The sequence below is a fragment of the Arachis ipaensis genome, chromosome B05 (assembly GCF_000816755.2).
Source record: "Arachis ipaensis cultivar K30076 chromosome B05, Araip1.1, whole genome shotgun sequence".
Classification (NCBI taxonomy): domain Eukaryota; kingdom Viridiplantae; phylum Streptophyta; class Magnoliopsida; order Fabales; family Fabaceae; genus Arachis; species Arachis ipaensis.
Window position 1 is genome coordinate 18,076,541 of NC_029789.2, and position 11,542 is coordinate 18,088,082.

General features: G+C 33.5%; 2 protein-coding genes across 5 annotated transcripts in view; one reads left to right on the top strand and one right to left on the bottom strand.

Moving 5' to 3' along the window:
* Positions 3,731-4,721, top strand: LOC107643188 (60S ribosomal protein L6, mitochondrial). Its single transcript, XM_016346772.2, has 2 exons — positions 3,731-3,965; positions 4,129-4,721. Exon 2 carries the CDS (start codon positions 4,204-4,206, stop codon positions 4,510-4,512), a length of 309 nt encoding a protein of 102 aa, XP_016202258.1. The 5' UTR covers positions 3,731-3,965; positions 4,129-4,203; the 3' UTR covers positions 4,513-4,721.
* Positions 6,926-11,542, bottom strand: part of LOC107643185 (cellulose synthase-like protein D3) — a 5,110-nt gene continuing 493 nt past the window's right edge. The window contains exons 1-4 of one of the 4 annotated variants that reach the window (XM_016346769.2): positions 11,329-11,542; positions 10,124-11,006; positions 8,982-9,789; positions 6,926-8,872 (exon numbers count right to left, since the gene is read on the bottom strand). In XM_016346769.2, coding sequence (XP_016202255.1) covers positions 7,115-8,872; positions 8,982-9,789; positions 10,124-10,977 — 3,420 coding nt within the window. In that variant the 5' untranslated portion in view covers positions 10,978-11,006; positions 11,329-11,542 and the 3' untranslated portion in view covers positions 6,926-7,114. Of the gene's footprint in view, positions 8,873-8,981; positions 9,790-10,123; positions 11,034-11,328 lie in introns of all 4 variants that reach the window. The other 3 variants (XM_016346768.2, XM_021123245.1, XM_021123246.1) reach the window with 3 other exon arrangements.

Here is an 11,542-nt window from a genome sequence, read left to right on the forward strand (position 1 = left end):
GCTAAGCAGGTAAACTTACCGCCAGGCAGCCAGCCAGCCATACACAGAAATCATCCACATCCAGTATTCTTGCTTGGTTGGCGGTTAGTTACTAGTTAGCACGCCGCTCCTTTTCAATGACTTTTTTTTTTCCGAAATTTCATTTAAATTATTAATTGGTATGACTATGCAAATTGGTTTACATAATATTATTCCAAATCAATTTGTAAGAGATTCACCAAAAAAAATTTAATTTTGACGTAGGAATACGTGCATTTAATTACATAACGATACATTAATAAAAAATAAAAAATATTTATTTTTTACGTTGATGATTTGACGGCGGTCATCTAAAAATAAAAGTAATTGTACGACGGTATAAAATGCTTTACACTGTCAATCCATTAAAATTAAACTAAAAATAATGATAAGAGATTTTTAGTCTTTAATCTTCATTATGTTAGATAAATTAATTATCAACTTAAATTATGTATTAGAAATTAGAGTTTAATTTTAATGCATTGACAGTTTTACACTGTGTTTACACCGTCGTCACATTTATTTTTTGGATGATTATCTACGCCGTTAAAATAAAATGTAATTATTTTTATTAACGTAACGTTATGTAATTGTATATATATGTAAAATTATTTTACACATGGTATCAAAATTAAATTCTAAAAATTAATAAGTTTGACGTATAAACTTTTATCATTATTTAAAAAAGACATTAAAAAAAAAATTCTCATTTCAACTTCTTCGCAAAAGAGTATCGTTAATCTCTAAAAAATTCTGACTTAAAAATAATTTACCTAACAAAATAAAAATTTAAAGATATTGGATTAAAAGTTTAACGAGAACCTATGTAAATTATTACTCTATTTATACTAACGTTTTTTGCAGTACACTCCATTCCAGCAATACTTTTATTCATAGATAAATTTATAAATATTTTTGTTTGATAAAAGAAAAGTTAGGGCGGCATACGGATCGAATCGGATCGGATATAACCTAAAATTCTATTCGATCTGCACTACACTCATCGTATCGAATCGGATACCATATCCATATTTTTTTAGGACGGAACCGATCCGGTTCGATTCGCATACTTGCCGATCGGATAGGATCGGATCGGATATCGGGTATATCCGCATAATTCAAAAAATTATTTTAAGATTCTGTTTGGCTGTTTTTACAAAAAAATATCCAAAAAAATTATTTTTTATTTGTTTAAATCTATTTACTCCTAAAATATTATCAATAATAGTTCTCTTGTGAATAATAAAAACAAAATAATAACACAAGATTTAAGTTTAATTATTTTAAGTTGAAGTACAACACAAAAAATTGAAAATAAAATATCATAAAATTCATAAAATAACACACTAAAATTCATATCACATTAAGGTTTACTTTCTTAAACTATGCTATTTATATATGATGTACGGATATGTGAATTTGCGGATCGAATCTGCGGATATCACTGCCGAATCTGTAATCCGATCCGATGACTCTGTGGATCGGATAATATCCAAAAAATTAAGATCGGATGCGGATAAATACTGCGATTATTATCTGATGCATGTACAGCTCTAAAAAAAGTAGTGTATCTACAAAGGATATATGTGAAAAAAAAAAGGAGTGAAAACAACATATTCCATCCATTGAAGTCAAACAAGCAAAATCAAAGACCAAAGAAAAACAAAAAAACAAGCAAAACCAACCGTTTTTTTATTATGCATTGAAAAAAAAACACTAAATTCACACACAATAGTTAAAAGATTTTATTTAGAGAAAAGGACAAATAGGTCCCTGACCTTTTGTCCCACAGACATTTTCATCCCTGACCATTGAAAAATACTTTTAAGTCCCTGACCTTCACAAAATTTGGACGGATCAGTCCCTGACGAAGACATTTGGACGGATCAGTCCCTGACGGAGGCATTTGGACGGAGGGACTGATCCGTCCAAGTTTTGTGAAGGTCAGGAACTTAAAAGTATTTTTCAATGGTCAAGAACGAAAATGTCCGCGGGACAAAAGGTCAGGGACTTATTTGTCCTTTTTTCTTTTATTTATTATTCGGCCTAGTTAAATCTAAGCCAGACATGATGACCACTAAATCAATACCTTGCGTGCAACCACAAATCAAGGTGTGTTTAGAAAATAAGTTGGAAGAGAAAAGTTTAGATTTTTTAAAAATTTCAATTTTTGGTTTGGCAAATTTTTTATTCACAAACGTAGAAGTGATTTTGTATTTAAAATTATGTTTATAAGAAGCAACAATTTTGAACTTCTGCATTTTACCAATGGACTTTTAGCCATCAATATTCAATCTTTATTTATATTTTACCAACTTTATTCTTAATACATGTTATTGTATTATTTATGAAATTCTTATTATTTCTGTTTATATGAATTCTCTTTTTTTATTATTTATTATTTTTATTTTTTGTTTGATATTATACATTTTTAAAATTGTAATTTTTTTGTATTATTTTTTTAATTATCTTTTTATAATATAATTTATTGATCCTATTAAGTAAAGTAAATTAAATAAAAAATTATTTTTTATCTAAAGGTGATTTTGAATAGTATAATCCAAACAAAATTTATTTTATTATAATCTATTTTGATATAAAGATTGCCCAAACATAAATCACTTTAACACAAATTTACTTTTCATCAAAATCAAGTTTGCAAAATCAATTTTATGCAAACTCTCGTTTATAAACTGTAATCCAAACACACATTCAGTGTGTGTTTGAATTTACGTTGAAAGTTTGAATGGAAGTGATTTTGTAGAATTGATTTTGAGTAGAAGTGAGTTTGTGCTAATATGATTTATGTTTGGCAATTTTTACTAAAATTGATTTTGATCAAATAAATATTATTTGAATAATATTAGTTAAAATAACTTCTAGATAAATAATTAATTAATTATTAAAAAATATAATATTAAATTATTATATATTATTTTTTTAAATATATTTAATTTTTTAATACTTCTTTTAGTATTTTTTTATATAGTATTTTTTTATAATACTCTCTATTTTAGTATATTATAATTTTTTTACTATTATAATAAAAATTAATATTTATTTATTAAATAAAAAATAACATATAAAATTAATAATTTTTTAAATATTTTTTATAGTAAAAATTAATATTTATTTATTAAATTAAAAAAATATATAAAATAATATATTTTAGTACTCTTTTTAAGTACTTTTAATAATTTTTTTTTTATTATTATTTTAGGTTTTAATTTTTTAAAAGTTATATTTTTATTATTATTTATAATTAATTTTTTATTTAATTTATCATTTCTAATAGGAACAATAATACATATTATAAAAAATTAAAATAATAAATAGTGCACAAAAATTAGAATAATTGTTTTAATATTCTCAGTATTTATTTAGAAAAAATTATGGAAAAATCAATAATAACTAGCAACAAACCTAAACGTAAGTTGAATAAACGTAGAAGTTATAATTTCTTGCTTCTAGTGAACGAGCTTTTGGAATGTAGAATCACGTTGGCATTCAGATAAAAAAAATGGCCAAACATCAAAGAACAGCGTTCAAAGCATTGAAACGCACTTTTATCCTCTCCAACGTGTATTACAGACACACCCTCAGTGTTTTAACATATTGAGTTGGGAAACACCGTAGCTAAAAAAATTACTGAGAAATGGGTTGAGCCCATTGGGCCAATAGGTTTGGGCTGCGTATATGATGGGGCTGAGGAGATGCCTCACTGAAACTAGGCCACTAGGGTTATTCTTCTCGGTCTCATTCTCACAATTCTTCTCTCTTAGGCCTCTTTCTCCACCATCCCATCGATTTTGACATTTGTGTTGTTTCTGAAATCGATCAAATCACAGCTTCTGTTTGATGCATCGTCTATAATCCAATCTCATCTTCCGCCGCGGATTCAGTCTTCTTTCTCGCCGGTGGCGCCTCTACTCTCCTCCACAACACTGGTTCCAATTCTCCCTTTCTCCTTCTAGTCACTTCCGAATCTCTCATATTCTTTTGCTGTATTATCCTATATTTGCTTTCTTTTGCTTCTTCCGTTTAGTTTCTAACACAATATAGTTCAGTTTGCTTGTCAATTTTAATTTAATTTCTGAAAACATGGTGTAGAAGTAGTGAACACTGAACACTGAACTGAATTTGAATCGGATCTTGGAGAATTCATTCTTCGTCGGTGGTTAAGATATGGAAGCGTCGTTTTTCCGTTTTCTGAAAATTGTCGGAGTTGGATACAAAGCGAGAGCGGAAGCTCAAGGTCGGTTATTGTATTTGAAACTTGGATACAGTCACGAGGTTGAATTGGCGGTGCCGCCGGCGGTGCGCGTGTTCTGTTTCAAGAACAATGTGGTTTGCTGCACCGGAATTGACAAGCAAAGGGTGCACCAGTTTGCTGCCACAGTGCGCAATTGCAAGCCTCCTGAAGTTTACAAAGGGAAAGGTATAATGTACATTGATGAAGTCATCAAGAAGAAGCAAGGAAAGAAATCTAAATGATGTGCTACACGAAAAATTAACCAAATGTTTCTGTATTGATTTCGAAGTTGATTTGGCTTAGCAATACATATGATCCATTTTCTATCAGATAGAGATAAGTGTTAAATAATCCCTTTTCATTTGCCTTCTGTACTACTATTAAATTGGTTTTGATCGATTCCTTAGTTTTGTGATTTCAGATTTCCTTAAATCAATCGTCATTGCGGTTTCTTCTTCATCTATTAAAGTTACCTACTGGTTCTCTTTTCTTGCTGCCGCTGCCCGAGTTATAAACAAATTTAGCTAAAGTCCTAGTGAACTTGATTGTGCTTTTAGAAGAGGAAAAAAAAAAATTCGCTTCAATATTTTTGTGCTTAAAGAAACAAAAAGAGAATAGTTTTTTTTTTCTTTAAAAAAAATAACGACACTGTAAAGTGTATTTTCTTATTTTTGCTGTCAAAAATCAAAATAGATACTTGATGGCATTGACAGGGTACCTTCAGTTTTGCCACGAGTGCTGAAGGTTAAACACAATAAAAAAGGAAAATTTACTATAGCTTCTTCTGAAACAAGATATTCACTAAACAAGGGAAATGACATTTATACTATTTTCATTTATATTTTTTTACAAAAATATTATTTATATATTAAAATCATTTATTAAAATCAGCCACTAATATATTTATATATAAATATATATATAATTTAATTTATTTTTATTTTTTTTTATTTTTTATCAATTATTTTTAATATTAAAAATAAAAATGTATAAAAAGAATGACAAAAAATAGAAATAAGCCAAGGGAAGAAACAAATTACATGAATCAGCCAAACTGAAAATAGCTTCACGAATCAACCAAAGCACATTATTATGTAATTCGAACTAGCTGGATTCGAACTACATTAACATATAATTCGAATCAATTTAACTCGAATTATAAAGGAACGCATGCCCAAACTAATTCGAATCTACATGATTCTAACTACCAATGTACATAATTCGAATTAGGTTGGTTCGAATTATACAGTTCAATGCTTCCCCAAGTAATTCGAATCTAGTTGTTTCGAATTACTCACAATTTGACTCAAATAGTAATTTGAATGTGGCTGATTCGAATTACATAGAATTCGGCTATATAAGGAGTACTATAAAAAAATATTTAAATAGTTCAGGAATATTTTTTTATAAATTTTTTTAATAAATTTATTTAAATTATATCACAAAAAAAATATTCTATTTTATTCAAAATAATTTTAAAAAATGGCTTAAAAGATGTTAGAAGTACTATAAAAATTTGTAATGTCCTAATGACTTAAGACATTAAAAAAATACTCTACATAGTCAATAATAATTTAAAAATTAAAATAAATATAGTTATAACCAGTATTTATCTAAATTACTAGAATATTACAAATTTTTATAGTACTCATAACATTTTTTAAGCCATTTTTTAAAAATTGTTTTGCATAGAAAATGGCTTAAAATGGTTTAAAATGTCCTTTATTCTATGCAAAATAATTTTAAAAAATGGCTTAAAAAATGTTAGGAGTACTATAAAGTTTGTAATATTCTAGTAATTTAGGTAAATACTGGTTATAACTATATTTATTTTAATTTTTAAATTATTATTGACTATATAGAGTATTTCTTTAATGTCGACTATGTAGAGTATTTCTTTAATGTCCTAAGTCATTAGGACATTACAAATTTTTATAGTACTCCTTACATCTTTTAAGCCATTTTTTAAATTATTTTGTATAGAATAAAATATTTTTTTGTGGTATAATTTAAATAAATTTATTAAAAAAATTTATAAAAGAATATTCATGAACTATTTAAATTTTTTTTTATAGTACTCCTTATATAGCCAAATCCTATGTAATTCGAATCTTGGAGAAGCGTTGAAATGTGTAATTTGAACCAACTTAGTTCGAATTATGTACATTGGTAGTTCGAATCATGTAGATTCGAATTAGCTTGGGCACGTGTTCCTTTATAATTCGAGTTAAATTGATTCGAATTATATGTTAATGTAGTTCGAATCTAGCTAGTTCGAATTACATAGTAATGTGTGCTTTGGCTGATTCGTGAAGCTATTTTCAGTAACTGATTCATGTAATTTGTTTCTTCTCTTGCCTTATTTCTGTTTTTTTCCCTAAAAATAATATATATAACATTATTCTTTAAAATCATGGCCATAGTTGATGGAGATAATATTCATTATTTATTTTTGCTTACCTTTTTACATTTTCTCCCCGAACCTTTTTTTATGGGTCTCCTGCATAAACATGGACACATGGTAGCCTAGCCTAGCTTCAACTGAAACCAAGACCCTTGAAAAGCCCACCTTCGCAATTGACGGGAAAAAAAAAATCGAGTGTCTTATAAATTGGAACAACCTAAGTAATTAATTTTCAGGCATTACTGACGAAATAGTGATCGAAGGCCTTGTCAGTACCCGTAGACATTTCCTCACTTTTGGATTCAAGTTCTAAATAAAATCATAAGCACAATAGACAGCATAATTAAATTCACAAGTTCTAAAAAAGAATGTATCTAAATAACAAAAGAAAGAAAGAAAAAATTGACAGATTCATCTGACAAAAAAGAATAAAGCTATGATCATGGAAACTGGAATGAACCACCAATTTGGTTAGAACCAGCAGGGGGATTGATTGCCACCCACAAGAGAGAGATTGTGATTGCTATGAGTCCTGACCATACAAAAACAATGGTAGGTGTCCTCCCTCTCCTTCCCATCAAACCTTTTGCAAATGGGTATAGATGAGTCAACACCCAGAAACTGAAGAAAACACCACCTATTAGACGGCTCCACTGCGGTATCACACTGTATATCGTTCTGCTAACTCCCACTGCAATTGCTATCAAATTAACCATCATGATTGTTATTGGTGGGATCATCAGGGATGTCCATTTCACAATGTAGAGGTCAGCAAACTCGTCATCTACGTCATCGCCGGCAGATTTTGAAGTCAATGTGAACGAGATCTCTATCCCGGCTATGACTTTGAGCAAGCCTTGGAGGACTGCAGCTAGATGAGCACTGGTCCCTCCAATCAGCCAGAACTGCTCGTTTCGCCACCACTCTTCCAACTCAATGCCGGACCACTTGATTTCGAGCACTGCAAGCATGCACAAAGTGATAGTGATGCCTAATAGATAAGAAAGGAAAGTAACATTGAGAGTCTGCACAATGAACTGGCCGGAGAAGAGGGATAGCGCCGGGAGGAAGCAGTAGACAATAAGGAATATGGAAGTGAACGGGTAAATTCCGACGTTGAGGTATGCGATACGTTGAAGAAATTTCATTCTTGGGCTAGCAAGAAGGGCATTGTTCCGTGAGAAGAATATTTCAACTGAGCCAGTAGCCCATCTAAGGACCTGATGCAGCCTGTCAGTGAGATTTATTGGTGCCGTGCCGCGGAAGGCATCGCGCTTAGTCACACAGTAAACTGATTTCCATCCCCTGTTGTGCATCCTATATCCAGTGACCACATCCTCAGTAACCGAGCCGTAGATCCATCCAACTCGCTGTCCCCACTCGGTCTTGTCCTCGTACCAACAGGAGATGACACTGATGGCCTCGGCCACGGTTGATGCATCAAGAAGATCCCGGGGAATGGTGAGAGCACCCGGTGGCCGTCCATTTTTCACAGCAGGGTGATCAGCAAGAGGTCTACCTTGGAACTCTGCCACTGGGATTGAATCAATGAGGAATGTTGAGTTTCCAAACTTCTTAGGGAACAAAGATAGATTCATTTCTTCATCATCAGATTCACCCATTCTTAGTGCCCTGTTCTCTTCGGGGGTGCTTGCCATTGAAGCAAGCTTCTTCTGACGACCAAAGCAGCAACTACAACAACCCTGGTTATGCTCTTTTGAACGTGGTGGGTCGAAACCGTATAGCGCAACGCGTCTGAAAAGGCACCCAGTTCCCACATAGACTGGCCCTTGAAGTCCATCAAGGGCTCTCATGTTGACATCAAAGAAGACGGTGTTGTGATTAGCATATCTATCAGAGGGATCGATCCCCTCGAATCTCTGGGGGAACTGGACATAACAAATGCGGTCGCCTCCACGATCCATCATAAAGCACATGCCTTCCCTCATAGCTTTGGAGTTGTAGATATAGTGGTCGCAGTCAAGATTGAGTATAAAAGGACCATTAGACATTATGGCTGAGGCTCGGACCAAGGCATTCATGGCCCCAGCCTTTTTGTTGTGATCATAGCCCGGACGCTTCTCCCGGGAAACATAAACAAGAAGGGGAAGTCGGATATCAACGTTAGTCACATCAATGAGCTTTGTATCATCAGCATTTCCAAGAAGAGGTTCATCACTGGGAGGTTTTAACATCACCTGCATCATTTATAAAGTGCAATTTTGTGTCATCAGCAATCTCTCTAGGACTTAACATTCGGATTCAGGGGGGGGGAAAAAAAATTCTCCATGAGAACTAATTTAGTACCTGAATTATACCAGCATGGTCTCCCCTTGTGTGTTCAGATGTAGGACTTAACCAAGTACCTGGCCAATGAGTTCCATCAGCCATCCATGTTGCTTTTGGAATCTTTGCCGGTTCTATGGGTTCGTCTTCTTTGTTTTGCCTCTGAAGTTTCATGGCCTTGATTTCCTCTCTAGCATGATAGGCATCGGACCGACGACGGATTGAGTCAGGCAAACTATTGATCCTAACCTTGAACTCATCATACTCACGCTTCACCCGTCTTCGATCCTTGACAAAATCTGGCTTTACTTTGTTCTTGTAAGGATCTCTCTTTAGGCTGAAATATGATTCAGGATTCCTTGGCTCGATATCGTGTTTACGACAGAAGGGGACCCAAATATTAGCAAAGCTGGCAGCTTCAGCCATTGCCTCAAAAGTAAGAAGGGCACCTCCATCATCGGAAACATAGCAAGAAAGCTTCTCAACAGGGTAATCAGCAGCTAAAATGGACAATATAGTGTTTGCTGTGACAAGAGGTGGTTCTTTCTCCGGATCTGCAGTAGACACAAAGACATCAATGCCTGGAAGATCAGACTTCCCTGTAGGATTGTTAGGAGTCGGTGTCTCGAACTTTTCCTTCAGAACATTGAGATCCGTGGAACGATTTATCGGGCATAGTTTGGGAAGTTGATCTAGAAGCCAGGAGAAGGCAAACCATATCTCACAAACAACGGACATACCCCACAGCCAGATTGCATCAGTATTTTTGTGGCTCACTCTCCACATAAGGAATAGAGTCAGGACGACCAATCGAACAAAAATGAGCAAGCTGTAATAACATTCGCAACAAGAAGAAAATCATGATATGGCACAGATAAATGATACTTCTAGAGTTCATTACCATTATACATGTTATATAATAAACACATCAAGTCATAAAAATCGTAAAATGTGAAGTGAACATCATGGTTTAAGTCATAATAAACACATATTCACCAACCAATCATATGTTGCAATACTAAGATATCAAATGGCCATTCATAACAATGAGGAACTACATTGTTTAAGTTTTTATATCATTTTATAAAATAGAAGGCCGTTATGGTTGTTATCAATGAATTATCATTCTTTCAGTAAAGTACTTAAACTAAAGAGTTATATACCGATATGGACTTAGAACAGCAGCAGGTATCTTCAATTTCCGAGTAAGCGGCCTCCAGGGTCTGTTCATTAACTCAGTTGGCTCAGCAACACCATCCTCTTTTTCATTTCCAAAACCTCCTTCCTTTGGCCATATAGCATTGCCATAGCCATAGGTTCCCTTTGTCTCAAAGAGCCACCTATTATGATCAAAGTCTCCGGTTTGGCTCCTCATTAATGCTGACTTTGTTGACTTCATCAAGGACAATCTCCTCTCCATTTTAGACATTCCACTAGGCGGAGGAAGCGGAAGGGGGCGTGAATTGTCCACCGCCACTTCATCTAATTCTGTGTTCTTATACGGCTCCTTGCATCCCGGGCATATCCCACCTCCTGCTTTTACTGCATCTATATAACAATCCCTACATATCTTAAAGTCACACTCACAAGGAAGAATATCAACGCCGCGCTCATCACTCATCACTTTAGAATCACAACCAGGAATTGCACATGAGGATCCTTTTGCTCCGGCCATCTGTGGATGGTTTGCCTCGGATTCTATCACCTTATCCATCAAATGGGCTCTTGTAACACTGTTGAATCCACCCGTGAAGAGTGAATTCGACACATACTGCTCCTCAACTTTCTGTGAAATCGATGGATCCATAGGTTGGTTGTCTGGGGTTGGCGGTAAATGCACTGTATAATTCGCAAAGTCAGTGCTCCCGAGTTCACTGTCAAGATCATCTCTAGAGTAGCTGACATAGCGACCGGAGGACGTTCTCCGAGCAAATGTTACTTTCTGGCTTTCATTGACATCAGACCTTGTTGAACTTGATTGAGACAATCGACTAGGCTTAAATGATTTTGATGCCATATTTGAGAATTAAGACTGATTACAATATCCTGAAATTCAGAAGTTTTGCAACTAACCTATAAGCAAATAAATAAACATTGAATCCAGATATCACAAATGAATAATACACAGAATTCAAGTCACCTACAAGTCAAAGCTTTAAAACTTAAAGTGAAAAATGCTCTACTGTTCTAGTGTTCTAATGATCATAATATATGATTTCTTTATTTTCCAACAATAAAAGGATTCTGATGCAACAAGCCAAGAACTAGATCTCAATGAAGTTTTGAACAATGTATGGATAATGTGAACAAGTTTGCTGAATCGTCAAAGAAAGAGCTTGGAACAATAGAGTAATTACGAATCAACTACCTTCCATGTAGTGTGGTTGCCCACAGAAAAGAAAAAAGAAACCAAATGAGAGACAACAGATTCACCAGAATCTAAAATACAATGATGGAGACTCTCAGCATTTATTCCTTTAAACCCCTATTACAAGATCCCAAAATCTTCTTTCTCATCATCACAATTTCTCAGCAACTAAACCAACTCCAAGAGCTCAACCCAACTCAGAATAAGGCCTGAT

Excerpts from the sequence above, each read along its gene's own strand:
- LOC107643188 (XM_016346772.2), top strand. The coding sequence starts at position 4,204 with ATGGAAGCGTCGTTTTTCCGTTTTCTGAAAATTGTCGGAGTTGGATAC.